The sequence below is a fragment of the Phacochoerus africanus genome, chromosome 2 (genome assembly GCF_016906955.1).
Source record: "Phacochoerus africanus isolate WHEZ1 chromosome 2, ROS_Pafr_v1, whole genome shotgun sequence".
NCBI lineage: Eukaryota > Metazoa > Chordata > Mammalia > Artiodactyla > Suidae > Phacochoerus > Phacochoerus africanus.
This window is the reverse complement of record NC_062545.1, coordinates 8,412,019-8,439,653: the sequence shown is the minus strand read 5'-3', so window position 1 is coordinate 8,439,653 and position 27,635 is coordinate 8,412,019. Positions and strand designations below refer to the sequence as shown.

General features: G+C 47.9%; 1 protein-coding gene across 1 annotated transcript in view; it reads right to left on the bottom strand.

The window, feature by feature from the left end:
• Positions 1 to 16,396, bottom strand: part of EZR (ezrin) — a 46,329-nt gene extending 29,933 nt beyond the window's left edge. Inside the window, exons 1-2 of the mRNA XM_047769831.1 lie at positions 16,253 to 16,396; positions 15,205 to 15,290 (exon numbers count right to left, since the gene is read on the bottom strand). Coding sequence (XP_047625787.1) covers positions 15,205 to 15,216 — 12 coding nt within the window. The 5' untranslated portion in view covers positions 15,217 to 15,290; positions 16,253 to 16,396. The remainder of the gene's footprint in view (positions 1 to 15,204; positions 15,291 to 16,252) is intronic.
• Positions 16,397 to 27,635: the final 11,239 nt, after the last annotated feature.

Sequence of the window (27,635 nt, the reverse complement as noted above, 5' to 3'; positions counted from 1 at the left end):
AATCACACCCAATCACATCACTACAACTGTCTTCTTTTTCAAGGTTAAAGAAACAGAATGAAGGTGAAAAAACTGGCTTGGTTGCTAGGCTTAGGAAACATTTTCAGATGCCAAAGAAAATGGGCCATCTAGCTCCACAAATCTTCTAAGTCTAAGGAATTAATGAGAACACAAGCTGCCAGGCAACTCTGTAAGAATCCCATGCACCATCATTCTGTCCATAGCACAACAAAGCAACCAAAACAGATGAGTACAACAGACACACGACTTTTTCGAATACCGCTGTCTTATACTCGTACAACATCAGGATAACACACCAGCCTTTTACTGCCCAGCACTAGGAATAATAAAACCATCAAACGCTAGGGCTGACAAGAGTCCACTCGTGACCACTCCTACGGAGGCCAAAGTGCTGGCCCGCGGTTCTCGCTATCCCTCCCTTCCTAGGAATCATGCCTGAGCGCTATTCCCGGGACAACGAAGTACAGAAAGTCACCCGAGCAGGAAGGGCGAGGCCTGTGTTAGCTGCTCCCCAGTCTCGGGTGTCCACACGCACCAGGACGGCCCCTTTCTCCAGCAGGAAAAGTCAAGCTCTGCTTTGTGCAGATTGATGCTGACAGTTAATGGAAAGGACTCCAAATCCCCTGTAGGTAAAATCTATCAAGAAATCGAATTAACCTACCACAATCGAGTGGCTCAGGCTAGACCTTTACCCTCTGGGATTCAAACAATTCTGCCCCTTCTCCTACTCCTCCCCATGGAGGTGTAAAAAAGTAGCTGCTGATTAGTGCCCTTTGAGGTGCTAATTACTAATGAAAAGTAGGTCTTACTACAGAGTTCAATGTCAAATGAGCCAACCCAACTTGATTATAAACCAAGTAACCATCTGTCAGAGCGTCTCCGTTCACATCTCCAGGAGGCCAGGACACCCCCCGCCCCCGGGAGGTGGGGGCACCTGTGAGAATTAACAAGACTTTTCTTTCAAAGGAAGTCTTGGTGACTCCATTTTGTTCCTGCTTCCTCTGAGACACCCTCCTCCATCCGCCCCCCTCTTCTCCCAGTAACAATTTGTTTCACATGAGCCAAGAGAGAAGAAGGTGCACCCGAACTTGACCCCTGGGAAGGGGACAGGGACACCACCTGCCTCAGGGATAAACAGAGAGGGGTCTTCCCTCTTGCGCCCATGCCCTTCTGCAGAAGTAGAGCCTCCCTCGTTCCTGTGTCTCACTCTCCGACACTGACCATCGAGGCAGAGTCATTTCAATTCTCCAACACACCTACCTCATTTTACAGAGACTTCAGTATCACTTCAAGGAGCACTGAGGGTACCTCGTACAGTTAGTCATGAAAATCGACACTACACGCTGCAGCTCCTCTTCCAAACTGCTCTCCTCCACCTCCCTCAGGCTAAGCTTACGATGTAAAAACCAAATTCTTACCATGCCATGGACAATAACGGGGCAGAGTGAAACATGAAAGCTGGGTCTTGGAACTTCCCAGTAACCTTTATGTTTCTAGATATCTATAATTTATTTTCCCCACACTCAAAGCATGTGCAAGTTCCCGGGCTAGAGATCGAACCCATGCCACAGCAGTGACAACGCCGAATCATTAACTACCAGGCCACCAGGGAACTACGTTATATTTTAATGTTATATAAATGCAAATATTCTAAGTAGAACAACTAAACTAGGATGACGGAAGGGTAACTGTTTCATGGGAACCAAATGAGGGCTGCTTGGTAAAAAAGAGGAAAGGTATCCAAGTCTGACTGCTGTCTTTTAAAGGCTGAGAAACTGAGGCTTAGAAAGTTTATGCAATTTTCCTATCTACCAAAAATATTTTTATTTGGATGTTATTCCTAAAGTTGTAACTTTCAACATCAGTCAATGATTTTAAACTTCTGAATTGAAAAAAGTGTCTACTACCAAGTTCCACAGTGAAAACGATGTCAAGTACACACACACAGAAGAAGGACGAGCCCAGACCCGCCGATACCCATCCCACCATTTCAGGAACATGAAATGAAATCCCAAGTCTTTCTAAGTCGCTCCTTCTGCCTCTGAAGCCCATCACTTCCTGCCCCGAGACCCTCTTCCTGTCAGCCCAGCTGCTTAACAAGGCGAGAGGCGGACAAACCAGTCCAGTCTGAGCTCATTGTAAATCGAGACCTCAGGCCTGGAAGGGAACTTTCTCAACAGTGCCATTAAAATGAGAGTCCATTTCCTCCTCCACTTTAAACCAGGGTGAAAGGGGTCTGTGTGGGGAGGGGGGCTCCCCCCGCCGCTGAGCAGCTAAGGTACTGCTTCGGGAAACAGAGGCAGTTGCCAAACCAAAGTTCCAAGTCTGTGCTGCAGGCGACACTGGTGGGAATTTCCTTGTCTGCTAATGGCAGGTAAAAATAATACTCCTGGTACCTACCGGCTGTGGAGTTTTCAGATCCTTTTTTGGGAGTGTAACTAGGAGCTGACTTCTACACTGGGAACGACAGATGCCCTGCGTGAGAACTTCCACAAGCACACTGGGACACCACTTCCCACAGGAGGGGTAAACACATCATCTGAGAATGCTATGTTCTGCAAAAGAAACTGTTCCTCGCCAGAAACCCCATCAATAACCCTCTCTCCTCTCCTCACCCCAAGGCAGGCAAAATAATTCATTCACGGTCACTTTAAGTTTGTCAAGTCCTGATTCTGTAACACGTCACCTCAGTTTTATGAGATGTGGCACATGCACTTTAGCACCAATTTAGCTGATTGGGCAGTGAGGTTAATTATATCCACAAACTTAGGATCCCATAAAAGACCAGTAAGTGACAGGGCCAAGATGGCCATCACACATGCTACACTGGCTCTTAACTCCAGGCTCATGAAACATAAAAAATGAAGAGCCTATAGACTAAACGTCGTCGTTACCACCTGGAATCCACTATTTTTCTTCGTAAATTTACAAGTCTGTGAAGAGTTTTCTAATTGGGTGGGAGAAAAGCCTAGATGAAAGAATGAACATGTGAAAACAACACAATTCCTTTGCTGACCTGTTGTTTTAGGGAAGGACGTATAAAATAAGCCATACTTAAATCTCATGCCACTTCTGAAATAAATCTTTGCCCCTAGTTAAGATCCCATGTGCTGTAATATTGCTAAACTGACACCTACACTGGGAGTGTGTTAAAGAACTTTCCTCCTATAGAGGAGCTTAGATAAAATGTATTTGAACTTGGCCAAGAAGTCTTTATTTTGCCTGTATCAAAAATAAGAGTAAAGACCCCAATAGTTTTCATTTTTTTTTAATTCCAGACTAATCAGCCAGCTAATAAAAGCTGCATGAATAAGCAGCTTCATGCTTTTGGGGTTCCCATCGTGGTGCAGTGGTTCCGACTAGGAACCATGAAGTTGCGGGTTCGATCCCTGGCCTCACTTGGTGGGTTAAGGATCCAGCGTTGCCATGAGCTGTGCTGTAGGTCGCAGATGCAGCTTGGATCTGGCGTTGCTGTGGCTCCGGCGCAAGCTGGCAGCTGTAGCTCCAATCAGACCCCTAGCCTGGGAACCTCCATATGCTATGGTGCGGCCCTAAAAGGACAGAAGCCCCCCCCCCCAAGGAACTCATGCTTTTAAACTACCCCGTGTTTCCGAAATTATACAAAGGTTAAAAAAAAAAAAAAAAAGACTTCTTCAATTTATACTTTGTCACAAGTATGACACGAGAAGTGGGATTATAATTATGTACACAACTCCTTGATTGGGCGTTAAGAGACCCAGCCTGCACTGGGCAATCCTCCCACCCTCACAGTCCCGCCCAGGCACCCCTATCTCCTAAACCAGCTGCAAAAAGTCCCACTAAGTAGCGCCCCCACTCTGGTGGGCTCACTTCCAATGCTCAGCTCTGGGAAGGCCGCTGCTGAGATGATGACCTGTTTCTCGTTAGGCACCCCTCCCCCACTAAAGAAGGGAAAATCGTGGGAATACAGTCACAGTGGAACTGGCTGGGAACAAACGGTTCTGTGTGTTGCCAAGTCGACTGCAATTTGCCTAGCGATCTCCTTCAATATAAGGTGTGTGGCGGGTGAGGCGGCCCAAGTGGAATGAAGTCAGCCGCTCCTGTGATCAGAGCAGCAAAGGTCTAAGAAATAGCATGTGCTTCTACTCCAGGGACCCATGAGAACTGCTCCCTGGGCAGGGGTCCCCAGATCCCAGGGGAAGGGTCCTCTCTAGTGATTCAAGGATTTGATCTGAAAAAGTGACAGTATCTGCCCCTTTCACCCCCATAATGTGTTTTGTTTTGTTTTGTTTTTGTCTTTTTGTGATTTCTTGGGCTGCTCTCGAGGAATATGGAGGTTCCCAGGCTAGGGGTCTGATCGGAGCTGTAGCCACTGGTCTATACCACAGCCAGAGCAACTCGGGATCTGAGCCGCGTCTGCAACCCACACCACAGCTCATGGCAACGCCGGATCCTTAACCCACTGAGCAAGGCCAAGGATCAAACCTGCAACCTCATGGTTCCTAGTCAGATTCGTTAACCACTGTGCCACAACGGGAACTCCATAATGTGCTTTTTTAAAACCACCTTTTTGTCGTAAAAAACCTGAAACACTCACTGGAGAGACGAGAGCAAGGAGCCCTATGCACTCATCCAGCTCCCACACACCAGCCTCTGGCCTTCCTGACTAATCTATGCTTTCCATCATTGGAACAATTCTTTGCTGGCACATCTCAAGACCATGATACATTGTTTCACTCGTAAAACTTTCAGTATGTAGCCCCAATGGACTTTAAATCTATTTTAAGCATATATACAAACATACATACACACATAAAAAACCACCATGCCACCATCACACCCAGCATCATTAGAAACTCTTAGTATTTAGTCAATATTCAATTGTTGCCATTGCCTCAGAGGTATCTTTTTACAGTTGATTGGATCAAATCATATAACGTCCTTTGCAGATTTATCTTCACACTGTATTTCCAAGCTGCTCTGTTTGGCCAGTTTCTTAATAAACATGAAATTTTCTCCACTCTATCTCCTCATGTAAGTCCCACTTAAATGTGTCACCCGAACAGCAGTGTATATCATGGAAGCAGAAGGCAGACACATGAACACCCAAAAAGCAACATCCGTAATTATTCAATCAAGGCAATGAAACATCTTCACAAGATGCTAGAAGTTCCCATCGTGGCGCAGTGGTTAACAAATCCGACTAGGAACCATGAGGTTGCGGGTTCAATCCTTGGCCTTGCTCAGTGGGTTAAAGGATCCGGTGTTGCTGTGAGCTGTGGTGTAGGTTGCAGACGCGGCTCGGATCCCGAGTTGCTCTGGCTGTGGTATAGACCAGTGGCTACGGCTCCGATTCGACCCCTAGCCTGGGAACCTCCATATGCCAAGGGAGCGGCCCTAGAAAAGGCTAAAAGACCAAAAAAAAAAAAAAAAAGAATACTATGCTAATATACATAATATACTTTCATAAACAGAGGTGGTTCCAATTTTAAAGTTATATTCTAAGCTTTTACCAAGTGACCCATGACTCAATTTCCTCTTTAAAAGTGCAAGGAACAAGACTGGATATCCTTCTAAGACCTAATTTACAAAAAATCTACAGATGCAATGATGCAATAGGCAAATTATTATTCCAAAAAGCATACATTTCACTGAGCCACTCGCTTGAGAAATGATGGAGGAATCCAGGGCGGGTATGGCAAATGCCAACACACTCATCACCAAACCCATGTGAAAATAGGTCCGGGGGAAATACCACCTTGGCTCATTGTCCAAATCAAGAGTGACCTACCAAAAACCAAACAAAAACCCTCACTCTCTGCCCATTCCCATGTCACCCTACCCAACGGTTTTAACACCTTCTATAACAGAGAGACAGTGAAAAGAATGAAACTACCTGTACCTCGTGGCAAAGCCAGGAGGACTGCCCTCGGCTCCCACCACCCTGCCATCAGCTTTGTCTCGTCCTTTTCAATCACCAGTGTTACCCCAGGACCTAAAACGTGGCACACAGCACGCACGCTGCTTGTCAAATGAAGACATGGATTTTATGGAGGGATGTGGCGGTCTTCAGCGTGGGAGCAGGAGAAAAGGGAGGGCAGATCCACTGCATTATTAGGCTAAGTCAGAAGGAAAAGAAAAAGAGAGGAAACACCCATCATGAGATACAAAAGCTTGTAATCAGATTAGAATGCAGTAGTTACAAGGGGAATGGGGCCACATTTGCTCCGTCCTCTGTGGCGGCAGAGAAGAGAGACAGTGCCAGACACGGTGAGAGGCAGGTCCTGGGCTCTTGTTTCCCAGGACGATGCAGGGCTCCGGAGGGTGAGCCACTGGCACGAGGAGATCACCCTCTAAGAGAAGAGGCAGGCCTGTCTACCTACTTGGTCATCCTCCTTCCTGCTACTTATCTGCCCAAAAAACCAAGACTTTAAAGTTTCTTCTAGGAGTTCCCATAGTGGCTTGGTGGTTAACGAACCTGACTAGCATCTATGAGGACTCGGGTTTGAGCCCTGGCCTTGCTGAATGGGTTAAGGATCCGGCGTTGCCGTGAGCTGTGGTGTAGGTCGCAGACACGGCTCAGATCTGGCTGTGGCCGTGGTGTAGGCTGGCAGCTACAGCTCCGATGAGACCCCTAGCCTGGGAACCTCCATGTGCTATGGGTGTGACCCTGAAAAGCAAAAAAAAGTTTCTTCTAGAAGCAAATAATGGTGCTTTCCCCTCAACGCAAACCACCTGGCTTCTCACTTTGTGGCCAGGAAAGATAAAAAGCAAAGAAACAAGTACTAACATTGATGGGGTAGAGCAGGTTGGAGTACATGAAGCGGTAAGGGCTGGACAGAGAGAGGCTCTATGTTAGATGAAGTGTCTCCACCAGGGCTTGAACTACAAAGCCATCCACACTCCAACATTCATACACAGACAACAGTAGGTCAAAGTTAATTTTAAATTACCAGGTATTTTTTAAAAAGCAACTCAAGTATCAGGTACCAAATGCTTTCCTTTAGCATATGCCAGAAATCTGGCACACAATGGCTTAGCAAATGTGACACAAGATGCTACCACTTTCTCTACAGAAACAAGACCCTCTGCAACAGCAGCTTTGTTTAAAACATCCTGGTCCTTGGTCACAGCATCCACAGTCCAGGCTTAGGCCTGTGATGCACTGGACACTAGCTAACAAAACAGATTCTTGGACTTTGAGAAAAAAAAAATTTGAATAGGAGTTCCCAGTGTGGCACAGCGGAAAAAAATCCAACTAGGAACCGTGAGGTTACAGGTTTGATCCCTGACCTCACTCAGTGGCTTAAGGTTCCAGCATTGCCATGAACTGTGGTAGGTCGCAGATGTGGCTCAGATCTGGCGTTGTGGTGGCTGTGGTGTAGGCTGGCAGCTGTAGCTCTGATTCGACCCCTAGCCTGGGAACTTCCATGTGTCGCAGGTGTGGCCCTAAAAAGCAAAAAATAAAAAATTTTTAAAAAATTTAAAAAAGAACCAATGCCGTGGATCCGCTTCCAAATGTTATTAGTTTATTCAGTAAATATATACAAGGTTGTAACAAAGGTTTAACAATAATTACTTTTATCCTACAGCAGGGGTTGGCACATTGTTTCAGTAAAGGGACAGGCAGTAAATATTTTCGGCTTCGTGGGCCATAGGTGGCATCTGCTGCTTATTGCTGGACTTGTTTTTGTTTTTTGGAAAAACCCTATGGCAAAAATCAGTCCGAGCTGGTAGCCCATACAAAAACAGGCCACAGCCAGATGTGGCCTTTCCCTACTCTGTCCTGAAATAAAGACATTTATTTATAAGATCTGATATGACAACTTTTTTGGTATAGACAGTTTTAAACAGATCTTCTCTCAGGCAAAAATAGAAAATTAGGTTGTGGAAAGTAACTTCAACTGAACAGAAAGGAAAGCAAAGACTGATGTGGCTGATGGCAGTTTCTTCCTTTTTCTTCTTCTTCCTTTATCAATAAAAGGTCAGAAATTTTTCATTTTGCTTTTAAGGTTTCTCAAATACAAAGATTAAAAAGATAATTATTATGTTAATGCATTTTTCCATTTCCTTTGGAACAGGACTGCCATTTACTTATAGGTATTAAAAAGGGTCTGGAGAATGAATGTGAATTATAATGCATGGAAAACAGAAGGGACCACCACTGCTGCCTGCCTCTGGGCACTGGCAAGCTCCTGTGCATCCCTCAACACCCACCTGAAGCATCTCACAGGCTGGAAAGCCTTCCCTGGCTCTCCGGGGCACACGAGCTTCTGTTATCTCTGTTACCACATTTACGGCACTGCAATTGTTTGTTTACATATCTGACTTCCTTACTAGACTGAGAATCCCTTCCAGACAAAAACCTTTCTTTCTTACTTTTATAGTTCTGGCATCTAGCACACAGGAATATAAAAAGGCTTCAATAAATAAGGAAGGAACCCACAGGTGACCTACAGGGAATTCTGACAATTAGAATACACAGTGGATGAAAAGGAGATAAAGTTAGACCGTTCGCTTTTATTAAATAACTGACATATTTCTCGTTGCTGTTTCCCTTGGAAGATCTATTGATCTAAAACAAGAACTTTACCTTGTTTAAGCAACTCATAAACTAAGACTCTTAGTTTTAGCTACAGGTTATACTGAGAAGTTTGTAAAATGTTTCAAAGAAAGTAAAACACACAAGAAATAGAGCTTATAAAAAAATTATTTAAAAATGGAGTTCTCGTCGTGGCACAGCGGAAACAAATCCGACTAGGAACCATGAGGTTGCGGGTTCGATCTCTGGCCTCGCTCAGTCGGTTAAGGATCTGGCGTTGCTGTGGCCGTGGTGCAGGCTGGCAGCTACAGCTCCGATTAGACCCCCTAGCCTGGGAACCTCCATATGCTGTGGGTGTGGCCCTAAAAAGGACAAAAGACAAAGAGAAAAAGAAATAAAGCTTACAGCATCTAAAGATAAACTGTTTGGATTTCATAGATATAAGTTTTGTTTCAGGTTATTTTATGTAGCCTCCTTTTCATTTAAAAACTTTCTAAAACTTCCATTTTATAGATGACAAAACAGGTTCACAGAGCTAAATGGCTTGCTTTAAAGTGAGGAGTAAGTTAATTATAAAACTATTCTTCTGGGAGTTCCAGTCGTGGCGCAGTGGTTAACGAATCCAACTAGGAACCATGAGGTTTAGGGTTCGGTCCCTGCCCTTGCTCAGTGGGTTAACGATCTGGCGTTGCTGTGAGCTGTGGTGTAGGTCGAAGACGCGGCTTGGATCCTGCGTTGCTGTGGCTCTGGCGTAGGCCGGTGGCTACAGCTCCGATTCAACCCCTAGCCTGGGAACCTCCATATGCCGAGGAAGCGGCCCAAAGAAATAGCAAAAAAACAAAAAAAAAACAAAAACAAAACACTATTCTTCTAATGACTCTTTGCATTTTTATTTGGAAAAATTATGTACAGTAATTATATAGCAAAGCATTTTAGTCATGTCTCTAGCATTATAGCACAATGAGTTTTTTTCTTTCTTAAAAAAAAAAAAAAAACAAACAAACACTATTTACAGAAGTCTGGAATAAGACCTTATTCTTTAAGCCATGAAAGTAACTACGTTAGAAGGACAATAATGCAATCTTCCAGTCTCTTCCACAGATTCCAAATTAGCAGGGGTAGGCACACAGGGTTTAAATGAAAAACTACTTGAAATAGTTGGAGAATCCCAAGCATAGCTACTACTGAAATGAAATAAAAGGGACAATTCAAAATGCATTCACGGATTTTGAAAAAAGACTAAATTTTGCTGCTTCAGATTAGAGCTGAAATGTCTAAATACTGTAAGAAAGAGGCATACTGAATCATCCCAAAAATCTCCAAACTGTCAGATTCACAAAGACTTAAAAAAAAAAAAAAAAATCAAGGAGAGTTCCCTTTGTGGCTCAGTGGTTAACAAACCCAACTGGGAAACGTGAGGATGCAGGTTTGATCCCTGGCCTCACTCAGTGGGTTAAGGATCTTGTTGTGGCCGCCAGCTGCAGTGTAGGTCGCCGTCGAGGCTCAGATCCTCCATTGCTGAGGCATAGGGCGGCGGCTGTAGCTCTGAATCGACTCCTAGCCTGGGAACCTCCACATGCTGCAGGTGGGGCCCTAAAAAGCAGGGAAAAAAAAAAATTAAAGAACTATTTTAATTCAGTAATAGTGGTATTGCTTTCCCTTCCCAAACTGTAAATAATAATAAAATTAATCAAAATTTTGTTACAAATCACAATGTTAAGATGATTAAGTAAAGAGAGGCCAGTGTAGAAAGATACAAGAAAAAAGAAAAGAATGGAATCTCTTTCTTTGCCATTTAATAGGGAATACTGGCCCCTTTTCCCCTTTAAAAATAAAAGAAGCCAAAATTTGAATGCTTGTAGGTCACTGCCAAATTAGGCTCTGCCACTGAACTCCCTGCAGAGAGAAGTTCAAAGGAGTGTCTTAGCTGGCCTTGTCCTTCTGGAGCCTGAGCCCCCTCCAGCCATCTCCTTTTCCCCACCCTGGCCTGTTCCAAATTCCAGCAACGGCGCAGGAGCTGGGCTGTGATCCTCCAGGGGGCCTTGGCCCTGGGCTTCGCCGCTCACAACCACCCCAGTAACAACCCCACCCACTGCTGGGGACCAGAAGAAAGGACCATATAAAAACTGCCCTTTTCCTGTGAAATCATCAGCTCCCACACTCTGGGGTGCGCCAGGACAGTCTGGGGAACTGAGGAACAGCACAGGCACCCAGTCCTGCGGGCCCCACAGTGGGGGTTCAGCAGTGGCGGAGGGACCAGGGATCCTTCCGTCTCCTAAGATCACGCACACCCAACTCTGAGAACACAGTACCAAACTGATGCTAGGTTTTAGCTACGTGTGTGTGCAGTGCGTACATACACTCAGGAGAAACACAAGAAAGCTGCTGGGTCACACTTAGCTTATGTGGATTTTAAAACACTATAGTTTAGGAGTTCCCTGCTAGCTCAGCAGATAAGGAGCTGGCGCTGTCACTGCTGTGGCGCAGGTTCGGTCCCTGGTCCAGGAATTTCTGCATGCTGAGGGCGCAGACAAAAGAAAAAAACACAACAAACCACTATATTCTAATAAGTCTGGTATTTGTGCAAATTCTGACAGGGGGCAGCAGTGATAATGATGAAAGCAGGTAAAGGGTTTGCTCATCAATCAGTCACAAATTTATCCACCACATCTACAAAGCCCACTCTCAACCTTCCCTCCCACACTGGTCCTCTTTCCAGGCTCCTTATCTCGGAGAAAGGCACCCCCATGCATCCAGTTACAGCAGCTGGACACCAGAAGCAGCTGCACATGCACTCACTCCATCATCAAGTCCTACCAAGTTCACCTCCCAAAGACATCCACTTCCAACCACCTGCACCACCACTGCCGCCCTGGGCCAGGCGAGGCCACCTCTCAGCAACGGTGACTTACTCCCACAGTGTACACCGCCACTCCTGCCTCCTATTGACCTGAATTTTACAGTGGCAGTGACCTTTCAAAGGCACATCTGACCAGGTCACCTTCTTCCAGCCAAAACCCTTCAGTGTTCACTCCTGCTCTCAAATGCCCAAATCTGGGCTCTGTTTCCCCCCTCCCACCCGGGCCTTGCCCTGGAGCCCTAGCCCTCCATCCCGCATTCTCTGCCATCGCCAGGCTTCGGCCAGGCCAAGCCCTTCCACTGCCTGATGTGTCTCTGCCATTCATCCCATGGCCCAGAGCCCCTCGGGGCTGCATTCCTCTAAGACTGTCCCTATCACCAGACCATAAATCCAAAGTGACAGCAACTATTTCTGTGTTTGCCCATCTTGGCAGCCTCAGGCAGTGACTTAAAGGCTGTTCAGACCAAACTTCTCAGAAAAAAGCTTTTAAACAAATTTTGGGCCACACCCACGGCATGACCAGGGATTGAACCCACGCAACAGCAGTGACCCAGCGCTGCAGTGACACCACCGGACCCTTAACCAGCTGCACACCAGGGAACTTCCATGAAAAGCGTGAGAGACCTTGGCCGTGAGCACACCTTTCACCCCAAGCTTGCCTGCAGCCGTCTCTCCTTTCTGTCACTGTGAGGAGCGAGGGCGGGGAAGGAGCCCACGGTCACCCTCAGCTGAACCCGCGCACAAACACTGAGGCCCTCCCCAGAGAGGGGGACCCGCCAGGCCAGCCTCGCAGAGGGTGGGGTGCCATCGTCCGTGGGCGTCTCCCGGTCAGACAGGAGTGGAGCCCAAAGCAGCTGTAGGAGAAGCAAAACCAGAGGGCGGACCCCAGCGCGGGAGCATCTGGCGGGGCCTCGAGCAGGACTCGCAGCAAGTCCGCCCATCTCCGCAGCAGGTGCTTTTCCTCTCAGCTGCAGCCCGTTTTATACCGAAGGCTCGTTCCCTCCTGGACGGCTCTCAGCGCGTTTCCGGCTCCTGTTCCAGCTTTTGCCTGTGTCTGGGCTTGGGGCCCAGGCTGTAAGCTCCTGCAGGACAAGGTCTGTCGCACCCGTCCGGTCTGTGCTGTTCCCTGCACCTGTGCCTACAGCTGGGAACAGAGGCTCGCTGCACAGACACGCAATCTTTTTACCAAGTGGTGCTCAGAGAAGCAGTGTTAAGAGAAAAAGCAGCAAATGAATATTATTTCATTTAAACTGCCTTGCGAATAGAGTTGTCCTGACTCAGTCTAGACATGCCCGTCGGAAATCCGTTGCCTGCAGGACTCAAGCAACCAGGAGGCGGCCCAAACCCTGCCTGTGCCGACGCAGCATCACTGTCGGCCCTCAGTCAGGCGCTGAACTGAACATCACCGGAAACCACCTAACAAAACTCAGTTTCGGCCTGAACGGCAGCAATCAATAACGCTTTGTTCAAAGGACACAGGCCCAGAGCTCGCTGGTGATGCTTCAGCGTCAGCATCTCCAGAGGGAGCAAACCACCATCCCAAGAACGAGACTCTCCAACAGCCCTGGAAGTTCTCGCGCCTCCGCTGGTAAAGGCTCCTCTCTGCTGCGGGGTGGCCCTCATTCGGTTCACATGGAGAAAGACTTAAGTCTATTCATTTTTTTGAGGCAAACTCTTCAAGCCCTCCCCCACCAGGTGGAAACTTCCATGGTAAACAGCTGTGGCTTACAGAAAAGACGACCTCCCGTTACCACTTGGAAATCAACTGTAAATGTTACATAAAGTATCTTTCAAAACCTCACTCTGGTTGTTGGGACCTTAATATACAAGAATGTCACAAGGGAAGGATGGCCACTGCCCTTCCTTAGCAGTTCAACAGCTGTCTTCGCTTTGGCAGGAGAGTATTTTCTAAGTTTCTGATCCATCGTGAAAGACCATTAAAGCCAAATGAAAACATACCTGCCCTAAGAAATAAAAAGACCCTTAAAAAAGGACATTCTGACACATAGTACAACACGGATCACCCAGGAGGACACCGTGCTAAGCGAAAGGAACCAGTCACAAAAGGACACATACGAGTGATCTCAGGTACAGGAGGGACCTGGAGGAGACAACGGAGACACCAAGTGGAGGGGTGGTGGCCAGGAGCTGGAGGGAGGGGGAAATGGGAAGTCAGCTTTTGAGGTGCAGTCTGGAGAGATGAAAGGGTTCGGGAGGCGGGGGTGGTGATGGACACACAACTGGAATGTACACACAACTGAACCGTACACTTGAGAATAATTAAGATGGGAAGCTTGTGTGTTATGTAAATTGTACTACCAAAAAAAAACTAGTGAGAGAATGCAAGAAATCACAGAAATAAAAAAGTAGTGACAGGAAATAGGTTTACTGACTCTTTTCTGAGTGGTATTTTAAAAGCTGAACTTTGCATCTTTTCTTTCAGTGAAATAAAGAAAACCACACCACACCAGGAAAGGTAATCTCTGACCACGGCTCTGCAGAACACCGCCCAGGGCTGTGCCCTGAGCAAGGCCTTGTGTTTAGATCTATTTTATGTCACTGGAATTGGAATTATGTCCTTTGGGCTGCCTGCAAATTTGTTTGGAAAAGAAGAATCCTGTGTAGGAAAAAATTTTTCTGCATCATAAATGAATCATCTTGGTGATGTAACTTAAGCAAAAACCCTACTGGTTTCTGAATCTTCTGGCATGTTACTGCAGTAATTTACTTAACCTAACAGTAAAGTAAGACTCAATTAATAGAGAACTCCTTTTCAGTCTAAAACTTAATGACAGAAAAACATAATAAGCACTGACTACAGAACCAACCTGTTTGTGGGACTGGAAATAAATTCCATAGGTACCTTTTACTGCAATTTTCAATGAATCCCGATATTCTCTCCATGATTCAAAACTCAAAAACTTTCTCCCCAACGTTGAGTCACCAATTCACCTGTGTTAAAGCTGGTAGAATATAACTTTCTAAGAAATGCTGGTTATGAAGAAAACCTGTTTTATTCCCATAACTTAAACAGAAGCCATAAAACCCCAGCCTGCCAGCAATCTACCCGAGATGGCAAGGTAATCAGATTCAAGGGGACAGCGGTGAGGGGAGAGCAGCACCCCAGTCAGCTGATGTTTATGATGTGGGCCAGGAGCGCAGGACTGGAGAGGCCAGCAGCCTCCTTATCAAAGGAACTCCAGGGCTGCCTAACTCCATCTGCAATTCAAGTTCATTACTAAACCTCTTTCAGAGATAGGAATCCTGCTGCCACCAGCAAATTCCCGAGTTAACAGAGCACAGCTTCACGGGCCGGTCGTAAAATGGACTGGAACGAAGCTGCCCCCAGAAAGACCGCGTCTTCTCTGCCAGATGCCCTTCAAAGCGCCAAAGAGCGGGTGCATCTGTTTCCAGACACTTGAAGGGACTCGGAATTGGCGCGCTCCGTCGGAAGCCACCTGACTCTCCCTGGGATTTAGACAAGTTTTCAAGAAACTTCCAAGTTGCATTAGAATGCTGTTTTTAAACACACCGAAGCCGCAAAGGGGATTCCAATTTTTACGGGTCGGGGTGTCGCAAACAAAAAGACGGTGGAGAAACGGATCATAATCTTGTTTTCGCCAAGCACTTCACAAAGGACCAACACATGAAAAGAGAGGACACAACTCCCCACCCCCGCCTTCTCATCCGTTTAGCAAAGAACCCTAGTCTACAAAAAACTGCCCCCAAACCTCGCCCGGCTAATTCTACTTGAAAATAAAGCCCGAAGCATCCCACCCAGCCCAGAAACTGGGTTACTTACTGGCTTCGGCATTTTCGGTTCCTGATGGGTTTTCCGCAATCCCTGGAAACACAATCTCCAGCAGTAGCTGAAACGGTTCTCCCGACCTGCAGGCAGAGGAAACCCGCTTTAGAGCAGAGCCGCCCGCCTCCTGCTCCCGCCGCCGCGCCCGGGACTCGGCGCCCGCCCCGAGCTGCTGCTTAAGAACCGGCCGGGCGGGCGCCGGGATGAGTCACCGCCCAACCTGCAATTACCACGGGCCGGGCGGGCGGGACTTGCGCGGAGGGGGAGGGCGGGGGGCGACCGGGGGGGAGGGGAGGAGGAGGGGGAGGGGGAAAGGGGAGGGGAGGGGGGGAGAAGACGGGGGGAGAGGGGAGGAGGGGAAGGAGAGGGGGAGAAAGGAGAGGGGGGGAGGGGGGAGGGAGAGGGGGAGAAGGGCGGGGGGCGACTGGGGGGGAGGGGAGGGCGGGGGGTGCGGCGGGGAGGGGCCGCAGGAACCCGCGGCGAGGGGGCCGGGGCGGGGGGCCTCCGAGGGACTCCTCCCGGCCTCCAGGAAGCCAGCGGGGAGCCCAGGAGACAGACAGCAAGTTTCACTTCGTGAAGCAACCGTTTGCTCCAGGGCTGAAACCGCAACCGTCAAGCCTTTGAGAAACACTTTTTAAAAACTGTCTCCGCCCGGGAACGGCGAGGGCCGCCCGGGCCGGCAAGCGGCGCAGCCCGGGCTCCGCGGGCACTTTGGGAGAGGGACCCGAAGGGGCAAAGTGTAAAGAGGAAGGTCGCGGAGCAGCCGGGGCGGCCACGCGGGCAGGTGAAGCTTCACCTGCCGGGTATTTGGGCCGCAAAGGAAGCGCGCGCTCAGGACTCTGCCCGTTCGAGAGCCCAGGACGCCGAGCCCGGCTGGTGGCCGGGCGGGCATGGCTCCCCTCGCGGACCACCAGCCCGGGGCTCGCGCGCCGGCCGCCCCTCCCCGGACGCGGCCGCCACACCTGCCGTGGAGTTCCAGCCACTGGCCCCTCCCGGGGAGGGCGAACCGCCCGCCCGCCAACCCCCGGCCGCACGCCCCGCTCACCCGCGGCTCCCGCAGAGGACCGCTGCGCTCCCGCCGCCTGTGCGCCGTGCAGTACGCCCGGGGCCGCGCTCCCGAGAGTCCCTGGCGGGGCGGGGTCCCGGGGCCGCGCCCCTGACGGCCCCGCCCTCCCGACCTGCGAGGTGCGCCTCGCGCGCAAGATGGCCGCGGCCGCCGCCCGCGCCGGGCGGCCCCGCCCCCTCGCCCCCGCCCGCAGCCCCCTGGGGCCCCCGTGAGACGCGGGGAGGGGCGCCTCCGCCTCCCACCCGCCCGGCTGCCTCTGGGCCTCGGAGAGACCTTCCCCCCTCTCCCTGCCGGTCCCCTGGCGCTTGGAGAAGAACTTTGCCGAATCTGACTCAGCTCCTGGGGGTAGATGTAAAGTGTGAGCTTGTTCCGTAAAGGACCGGGGGAGGCCGGGAAAATGTAAATAAGCCTGGAGGAGCCCACGGCCACCGGCGAGGTTCTGGGCCTTTTGGAGTGGGGCTGCCTCCGTGGTCAGGTCATTTTGCTGTCCTTGCGCCGGGACCTAAGAGGGATTCTGAGAAACTGGGACCTAGCCGCTGTGTCCCCGCGCACGTGGCCGCCCCCACTCTGGGATTCGGTGGAGGACACAAGCATTGTAGAGTCTTGGTTAATGGACACATTTGTGGCCTGGTTTGATTTGACTAGTACAAAGCTTATGGGGGAAAAAAGTCCATAGGGAAAAATTCTAGGAATTATTTCTAATTTTTTTTTGCAAATGGTTCTCAAGAGGACATAGTTACACAGGCACACGCACTTTGGTGGCCAACAGGATTTGTTGCTCAGTGATTAAGCAGGCTGCCTCTAGAGCAGTGGTTTTCAAAGCACGCTTCCCAGACTAGTAGTTAAGTAACAGCTTCACCTGGGAACTTGCAAAATGGAAATTCACAGGTACTGCCCCGAAACCTCCGGAATCAGAAACTCTAGGGCTGGGGCCCAGCGGGTCGGAAACTTCAGGCCTCCAGGTGTTTGTGATGCAGGCTAAGGGCTGAGACCAGAGACTGTCCTGAATTGCTTTCCTGGGCTCTCCACTAACTCCGTTTGAGTTGAGTGAGCTCTTTAACTCCTTGATGAGTTAGAGTTATTTAACACTTTCACATCTGTAAAATGGCATAATTATGGCACCTATTTCATAGGATTGTTTTGAGGATTAAAGGCGTTAATACCTACCTATACAATGCCTAGAACAGTGCCTGGCGCATGGTAAGCCCTCACATCAATCCTGGGACAGAGATTCACGAGTCCCTTTGGGCAAAGCACCAAACTCGAAGACTCGTTTTCCAATTTGTAGGCTAGAGATAAAACAGCAGCCCCGAAACGGACTTGTAGGGATTAAATGAGATAATACACGCAAAGTGTTTAGCACAGTTCTGGCCCCTAGTAATAGCTAACCTGTCCCAGGGTTCTGAGGTACTCCTTGTCACCTCTGACCACCCCCCTTCCTCCTACAGGTCCGGGGTCTTTCAGAAGTCGGGGGGAGTAGGGAAGCCTCTTGGAGACGGAGATTTGGTGGCACACTATTAGGGAAAGTCTGCTTCTCCTGAAAAACTGACTTTCTTTTTGAAAATGAAAATGTAAAGGGAATTGCATTAGGAAGGAAGCTATGAAAGATAGTTAACCCACGATCAAAAAGGTCCAGGTTGGACATGTCATTCCTAACGCACTCTACCTCCTATTCTTATCGCTGCCTGGAGTCTTGTTAGCCATTTTGGGTCCCCAACTCGGCAGTGGGATATGCCACTAATCTAATTTTTTTTAATCTCGCCTAGTTTATAGTATATAGTCTTAACTGAGTGTTGGAAATAGCAGTAGCCCAGGACCTTCTGGAGCATTTCTGCACTTTACCCTTCAGGGGCATGCTGCAAAACGAAATGGCCTGTGGCAATGCCATAAAAATGAAAAGATCGCAGGTTTCAGAAGCACACAGAGCTAGATCTGAATCCTAGTTCCAGTGCTTACAAGCTGGTTACTTTGAGCAAGTCTCTTAATTCCACTGAGCTCCCACCTCCCCGTCCGCAGAACAGAGATAATAACAGACATATCATGGTGTTCTGGTGTCACAGAACCATATAATGTGAGTTCTCAACTTACTCAAATGCAACTTCTAGGTCTGCTTTCCTTGCATAAGTTTACATAGTAGTCATTTAAAATATGCATTCCTCATGTCTTACGTTCCTGAAAGCATTACACCTTATACTACGTGCTACTATATAGGTTTTTATTCCCTCGCAAAAACATCTATGCCGTACAAGTGTTTTAAAAGGATTTGCCAAGGGTAATTTATTTTCCCCTGACTTTAGAATCTAAGCCTCTCCCAACTGCTGTCCTCCCAACACACAGAAGATGAACTCCAAGGAGTTTATGAGAGTCGCTTAGGATGATGGTACTGAGTCGGGGTGCATTAGAATCACTCGTGGATGCCCCTAGGACTCAGAAGTCCATAAGCCTCAGGTGAACCCTGGGCTCTCCGTCTGTAACAAGTCTCCAGGTGAGCCTGAGGTACTCAAGATTGGAGAACACGGGTGTCAGGTGTGGTAGGACCTTGGCCAATGCTACTCACCTTGCCTCACCCTTCACCCTTCTTTCGTGAGGTTATTCCCTCATTTTGTAAGTCATGGCCTTGCTCACGTATGCTATCAGTGCCTGGAAGGAAGTGAAGACACTTGGAGCCAGGAATCTTAGATCCCATCCCTGCTCTTGTTTAGACTAACTATTGACCTTGAACAACTCACACCTCATTTCAGGGTTTCAGCGGGAGGAGGGAAATCATGCGTCTACCCATGAGCCCAGGTGAAAGGCTGCTGGCAAATTGCTTGGAGTTCTTCAGACCAGTCCACACAAAGGTGAGTTAGGCAGCCCTCCTGACAGCTTGGGACACAGGCAAGGATGAGGACTGCCTGCCCAGAATGTCAGCATCCCCTGATTGTAGGCTGGACGGCGGGTCACCTTGGAACCCTATCTCCATGCTGGTGCCAGGCTAATCTCAACCAAGAAAAAAGCCCACAAAGAGCATGACAGTCTGAGCCTCTGTCGCTTCCAAAGAACAGTCAATAGGGAAACATATAGAGCACTATTGGCAAAACAAAGATTTGTGTTATCTTGCAGGACTCAATAACCTTGGGTGAAAATTCGGGACAGCGGGTGAAAGAGTGCGAGAACGAATAAGGACGCGGCCTGAGAGGCAGCCAGGCGGCGTTGTGCCTACATATGATTTTTAAGGGCCTTCCCAAGGCACTAATCAAGAAGCCCAAATGATAATATGGTTTACATCATTTGAATCTGCGAAGAAGATTCTGGCCACCAGCTGTTCTATTTTAATTGTTTCTTTGGCTTATTTAAAACTTCACATAAATAACCTTAATAGTTTTTATGTAAAAGAGTACTAATGACCACACTTGTGTGACTGATAAACTCCCAAATATCATAGCTTCTTTTCTTATAATTTTTTCTTTTTTTTCTTTCTTTTCTTTCTTTTTTTTTTTTGGCTTTTTGCCATTTCTAGGGCCACTCCCAAGGCATATGGAGGTTCCCAGGCTAGGGGTCGAATCGGAGCTATAGTTGCCAGCCTACACCACAGTCACAGCAACACCAGATCCGAGCCGCGTCTGCGACCTACACCACAGCTCACGGCAACGCCGGATCCTTAACCCACTGAGCAAGGGCAGGGACCGAACCCGCAACCTCATGGTTCCTAGTCGGATTTGTTAACCACTGAGCCATGATGGGAACTCCCTCTTAAAATTTTTTTCTTATCACTGATTATTGTATCCATTTTTTCAAGCTGTTCTCCACTTAACAAGCATGTGGTATGATGAGGTAGGGGACAGGACCTCGAACATCGTCTCTTCGGATACCCACATTTTATGGAGGAAGGAGTCCCGTGGACATCAAATTGCCTGCACAACTGCACCCAAACTCGTCGAGGGGGCCTGTGACCGCCATCTTGTGAATCGGGGGCCTGACTTCTTTGCCTCGTCTTACCTGTCCCCTGAGCAGCCTTGGGCACGTGTGGCACTCCCTGGGGACATTCTGTTCTTAGGTTTCTGTTTTCCCCTCTCTCCCCCTCTCCTGGTTCCTCCTCTGAGGCTGGCTCTCCTTCCCTGTTCCTCCTCCCCCAGCCTCTCCCTGCAGGCTTGGCTCCAAGCTCATTCCTGGGCCCTTATCTGTGTACATTCTCTTCCTAGGTCATCTCATCTGATTCCAAGGCTTAAATAACCTCGCCAGCTCTAACCTCTCCCTTGAGCAACAACTGTGTACTTGGTGTCTCCAGCATTCCGGACTGGTTGAAAATGGCCCCCTCCTAGCCCTCTCCGTGGCCCTAAACCTAGAGGTCAACCTGAACGCCTCTCTTTCCTCCATCCTTTGGAGGAAAGACCTAACAGCCACATTTAAGACCATATCAGATGGTGTCTCTCCCTCGCCATCCAGCAGGTTTTAGAGTAAAATGCGAACCATGTGGCCTGGCTCCTTCCTGCTTCTCTGGCTCTGCCTCCCATCCTCCCCCATGCTTGCCCTGCTCCAGCTGCCTGCCTCAGGGGTCTCACACTTGGGGTTCCTGCTGCCTGGAATGCCCTTCCCCCACCTCCGCCAGCCTGGCCTTTTCTAGTGTTCCAGTTTTTTTACCCAAACACCGCCTCCTCTGAGAGCACTTCCAGCCTCCCCATGGCCGGGGTCATTCCCTGCCACTTGACCTGATTCACTCTGTTGAGAGCACTTAGCACTCTCTGCTTGTTTGCGTCTTTATTTCTGTCTCCAGCACAAGAATTGAAGCCCCAGGCTCTTTCATTCACTGCTAGGCCCTCAGTAGCTAAAACAAGTGCCTAATTGTCATTCAATAATTATTTGTTGAATAAATAACTGAAAGAATGAACACTGCTAGTTAGTACCAAAGCTAGATAACTCAGATTAGTTTTTTTTTTTTCCCCCAGCATACCATACTGCTGGATTGCTAACCATGAAAACAATTTATTTTCCTAGATTCCAACTGTCCAAAACATCACTGAAAGTCAGGTGATGTGAAAAATATGTCAAAAAAAAGAAAAAGAATCCATTTAATTAGAAATTTTCAGGTAGTTCCTGTTGTGGCTCAGCGGTAACGAACCCAACTAGTGTCCATGATGCCTCAGACCTGGCCTTGCTGTGGCTGTGGTGTAGACCAGCAGCTGCAGTTCTGATTTGAGCCCAAGCCTGGGAACCTCCATGTGCCTTGGGTGTGGCCCTAAAGGGCAAACAAAAAAGAAGGGGAAATTTTCTGAGTTTCTCCTAAATTTATTCATTCCAATTTTAGTTTGATTCGCTCTTTTCTGGGCACAACAGATTAGGAGGGAGGAACAAGGGACAAGCAGACACCCTGATAGCCAAGAGGCAGTAAAAGTACACAAAACAGAAACTCCCGAATGCAGGCTTCTGGGGCCATGGGGCCCAGAGACAGACAGCTTTACACTCCTTGGCCGTCCCGAGGGCACAAAGCAGAGCCCAGGGCATTGACTGATGTTCATAAGAGTAGTTTTCTCAGGCAGGGGGTTTACTGATGTCTGCTCTATGCTGTTGGAAAGCATGTTAGTTTGTAACTTTTAAAAAATATAAAATGTTGTAAATCTTCATAAAATAATTCAATAGACAACTCTGTACCCACTATTCAGATTTAACAAATGGTAATATTTTATCACATTATTTTCAGGGTTTTTTAAAGTAAAAAAAAAGAGAGAGAAAGCATTAAAATCCACCTAGCCCTCCTGAGGAGGAGCCCTCCTTCTGAAATTGCTGTGTCTCCTTTATGCATGGTTCAATGTTCTGTATGAAAAAAAAATCCACTTACATGAAACAAACTAGCTCCCAAATAAATGAGATTTTTTAATTTAGGTATTTGGCTGCAGAAGATAAACAATAAATGTTTAAAATTCCTGGACAGCTGCATGTAAATCTATGAAACTAGAACACACCCTCACACCATGCACAAAAATAACCTCAAAAATGTCTTCAAGACTTAATATAACACAAGACACCATTAAACTTCTAGACGAGAACGTAGACAACACATTCTCTGACATAAACCATACAAATGTTTTCTTAGGTCAGTCTCCCAAGGCAGTAGAAATAAAATAAAAAATAAACAAATGGGACCTAATCAAACTTACAAGCTTTTACAGAGAAAAGGAAACCATAAAAAAAAAAAAGACAACCTACAGAATTCGAGAGAATAACTGCAAATGATGCAACCGACAAGAGCTTAATCTCCAAGATATACAAAAAGCTCATACAACTCAACGACAACAAAACAACTCAATTGAAAAATGGACAGAGAAAGACCTAAAAAGACATTTCTCCAAAGAAGGCATAAGGATGGCCAGTAAGCACAAGGGAAAAGGCTCAACATCACTAATTATTAGAGAAAGGCAAATCAAAACTGCAGTGAGGTACCACCTTGCCTTGGTCAGAATGGCTATCAATAATAAATCTACAACTAGGAAATGCTGGAGCGGGTGTGGAGAAAAGGGAACCCTCCCTCACTGTTGGAAGGAATGTAAATTGGTAAAACCACCATGGAAAACAGTATGGAGGCACCTCAGAAAACTAAATACAGAACTACCATATGATCTAGCAATCCCACTCCTGGGCATCTATCCAGACGAAACTACAATTCAAAAAAATACATGCACCCTTATGTTCAAAGCAGCGCTATTCACAATAGCCAAAACATGGAAACAACCTAAATGCCCAACGACAGATAAATGGATTAAGAAGATGTGGTACATTGGCACAATGGAATACTACTCAGCCATAAAAAAGAATGAACTAATACCACTTGCAGCCACATGGATGCAACTAGAGAGTTTCATACTGAGTGAACTAAGAAAAAGACAAATACCATAGGATATCACTTATAAGTGGAATCTAAAATATGGCACAAATGAACATACCTATAGAACAAAGAGATTCTCAGACTTGTGGTTCCCAGATTGTGGTTCCCAGACTTGTGGTTGCCAAGGGGAGAGGGCATGGGATGGACTGGGAGTTTGGGGTTGGCAGATGCAGGCTCTTACATTCAGAATGGATAAGCAGTGAGATGCTACTGTGGAGCACAGGGAGCTATAGCCAGTGCTTGTGATGGAACATGATGGAAGATAATATAAGAAAAAGAATGTATGTATATGTACGACTGGGCCACTCTGCTGTACAGCAGAAATTGGCACAATATCGTAAATCAACTATATTTTAATTTTTAAAATGTACAAAAAAATTTAAAAATTAAAAAAAACCACCGTGTGTTTTTCCTTCTTCCTTTCTTCTTCCTCTTCTTCTCCTCCTTCTCCGTCTTTTTTGGATTGTCAAAAGCTGACTTAATAAAGCAGTTAATGTGCTGGAAACGCCCACGTGACACGCGTTTCCGTTGCCATCGGACCTGTGGCCACACACACTGTGAGCTCCTTGAAAGCTGGGCCAGCCTCTGCTGTCTGGGTATCTAGAAGAGAACATTCTGGATGCCCATTCTGGGCACCTAGAAGAGAACATTCACAAAGTAGGCGCTTAGTAAATGCTTAGTGGACTGAATGGCCCACAGAGGAGCCCTGTGTGTCCTCTGCAGTGACTACGACAGCTCACTGAACATTCGATGTCTGAATGCCAGCGCTCTGACATGTAAAATGGGGGAATCGGCATTAAAAAAAAAAAAAAAAAGCTGCTAACAGGGTAAACAAATTTCTTTAGCGGTGATACATGTTGCCTGATCCAGCTGAATCTTACGGAAAGGATTCAGTCCAGAATGAACGCACCTTTAAAACATCTTGAGCAATGCTTTAGGCTGAAACATGGACCACATACTTCATTTGGCAAATATTTATTGAGCTCCTACCCCTTGTCAGGCAATTAGATATGGGGAGCGAGAAAGATGAAACAAAGCTCTGAAGTGAACCCTTAATTAAACTTGGCCTTTGGCTGTTTGGAGTTTACCAGATTTCCCATAAATTTCTATGAAACTGGCATTGTCACTTGGCCAATCTGCCATTCCAGGCCACTTCCTCAGTCTGGGTCCTTAAGTGACCCCCAACAATTTGATTCAGGAAGGCATAGAAAGAAGGCAGGGCGCTGGAGTCCACAGACAACTGTACTTCTGGAGCTCGTGCCAACTCCAAATCCGCCCTCAACTGTGACTGCTGGCACATTACTTCGGACCACGCTGCAGACGCAATGCTAGCAGAGCAGGCAGCTCGGCCAAGGGAGGGAAGCCGCCAGACGGGCTGAAGGCAGTCCCTGCAGAGGCCCGGTGGGCCGGCTGACCCTCCGCTGCTGCTGATGGCTTTGGTCTCGCTGGAGTGTGAGCCCTGTCCTGCCGCACATCTAACTTTCAAGAAAAGCTTAAAATCCTGATTTTAATAGCATTTCCCCAATTTTTAAATATTGGCACTGAGTGAAAATGTTTTTCAAAGCACTGTACAAGCTGGACGAAACAGCTGCAGGCTCGGTGTGCGCATCCGCCGCCTGCGCTGCACAGGCCCGCCTCCTGAGCCGCGGTTCACGCGGTTCTCGCGGCGCCCCCACGCCCCACTCGGCGCCCCGCGCCGTCCCCGAGGCACGTCCCGGCGCTGCTGCGGGCTGCTCCGCACCTGTCTGGATGCGGTGGAACACGCACAGGCTGGCCCCAGGCCCTGCGCACATTTCCATCCTGCACACGCAGAGGGTCAGTTTTCGGGGTCACGCTTTCCATATTGGGAATCATCACAGTTGGTCGCCCAAGGTCTTAAGCTTAAGGGATGTTGGAGGAAGAGGAGCCCTCGTTTGTGGCGGACACCCAACACCCTGAACTATTGGCTCGTCTTCCGGGACCTCCCTGGGTGGCCGCCCCGCCACCGCGTTCCCTTCCTTTTGCACACACGCTCCCGACACGTGTACACGCTCACTCAAGGTAGCGGGGTTTCCAGTTTCTGCCAGACAATTCTATTTTGCACCAAGACTGGCAATGCCCCACGGCCTCTTCACCTGCCAGCTCCTCTGCTGCTCGTGGCCAATCTGGACCTAGAACCACACCCCATGGGGTCTGGGGGCAGAGTCACCGCCATCACCGCTTGCTTTCTTCTTCTAAAGACACCTGACCGTTTTGAATGTTTCTCATCCTGGGCCCAGCAACAGCAAGCCTGGGACGTTAGACATGCATTTCCTAAGACTTGCTTTCCTTTGGAAATGATATTTAAGAAAGAAAAAGCACAGCAGTCCACGCACAATCAAAAAGCTGTTTTAAACTCTACCCAGTAGTCTGTGATCATCTATGTGGGAAAAGAATCTGAGCGAGAAGGGATGTGTGTGCCTGTGCAGGTGAATCACTCTGCTGTACAGCAGGTTATCACAACCTTGTAAATCAACTGTACTTCGCTTCGACTTTAAAAAGTGAAAAAAAAGCCTTTATAGTGAGACAAAATCAATTTAAATAAAGCGTTAAACTTGTGTTAAAATTTTTTGATTATTTTTATTTTTTTAAAAAATCATAGCTGATTTACAATGTTCTGTCAGTTTCAAACTGCACAGCAAAGTGACCCAGTCAAACATATTCATATATATTCTTTTTCTCTTATTACCTTCTGTCATGTTTTATCACAAGTAACCGGATAGCATTCCCTGGGCTATACGGCAGGACCAGGGTTGCCACCCTGTTTTGTAGACATTAAGGCGCATGTTAACTGGTGGGTGGGGGTGAAGCAGATAGAATGGCTGAACTCCTGAAGCTCAGAAATCGGGAGTCATTTGTTTTCCCTTTATCCCAGTGTGTGGCCATAGCCTCCTAGAGCTTGCAACGGAGAAGACCCTACATCTGAGGCAGACCCCGTTGTCACAAGGAGGACATATGATTTCCTTGCCTCCGAGGGGCAAGGGCAGCAGGTAGGGCGTCCCTGTGACTCCGATAGAGAAGGCCTTGGATGAGCTGACTGGTGCGTTTGAAGGGAGAACCTGGTCACCTGCAGTCTGGCTGTGTGTGTGTGCACGTGTCTGTCTGTCTGTCTCTCTTTCCAGCCCGCCTGCCTGCAGAGAGGACTGCTCTGCCCCTTCGCGCCATACGTGTCCCAGGGCCTACATGTCCCAGTGCCCGGCCCGTCTGGGAGAGCTGTGTGGTACGGGGCTGCCTCTGGGAGGTGGCACCCGTGTCAGATCCTGGGGTTTGGTTTTAGAATGTCCACTCGCCCACCGATCTAGGCTACATTCCCCAATAGCAGCTTTATCAGCAATAAAGCTTTCCGGTTTTTCTCGGTTGTTTCAGAAACTGAGAAATGGGATGGAGAGGGGGCCGTTTTATTAGGCACCTTCCAACTGCAACACATGCTTCTAATCTCTCTCCCCCAGGCTGTTCTGTGCAGGTTGAAAAACATGATCATCCCTCAAACGTCATTTCAGTGCCATAAATTTCCTGCTCCTGTTCTCTTTCTGCCTCCTGAAACAATCAAAAACTTCCTTTTATTTCAGATTTCAAGGTGCTCTCAGCCAACAAGGCCTTTTATCTACTGTTTTTAACCCCTACCGTATCTGAGCAGGAGTCTGGGCTCTGTTCTATCCCGGCACCCCTCCGGTACCTTCCCCTCCCTTTTCTCCCACTGCGCTTGGCCACACCTCCATTCTCTGCTGACTTCTCTCATTTTCTCCATCAGGAACACCCATCTTCAGCAACTGTACCTTTCCCTTCTTTTAAAACACTACTCAGGACTCCAGCATCCCCTAAATAACAAATTGGACTCCATTCTTTCTAAATACTGTACAGACTCAGAAAACTTTTTTTTTTTTTTTTTTTTTTTGGTCTTTTTAGGACCAAACCCATGGCATATGGAAGTTCCCAGGCTAGGGGTTGAACTGGAGCTACAGCTGCTGGCCTATACCACAGCTACAGAAAGCAGGATCTGAGCCTGTGTCTGCAACCTACACCACAGCTCATGGCAATACCGGATCCTTAACCCACTGATCGAGGCCAGGAATCGAACCCCAATCGTCATGAACACTAGTTGGGTTCTTAACCTGCTGAGCTACAACCGGAACTCCAACTCACAAAACATTTTAGCGGAGCCTTACTTGGTCCAAATACTTATTATGGCTAGAAAACTGTCCATTCGTAAAAATGCTTTAATTTAGGGCAGGAACGTGGTTATGGCGCCTTGAGGACACTTGTCCTTGTTCCCTGGTATCTTCCTCAGTGTCTGACACACAGCAGACCCAGTCGACATTTTTATTCCAGGCCTGTGGTGGGATGCACCAGGATGTTTTCCTTGGTGACTCCTCACAGCACGGAGTTCTCAGCAAACAGCAACCAAGATGGTGCAATGCGTGACTCACTGAACATTTATCCCAGAGACCCTTCCCAGAAGATTCTACCTATTAAAATGGAATCCAG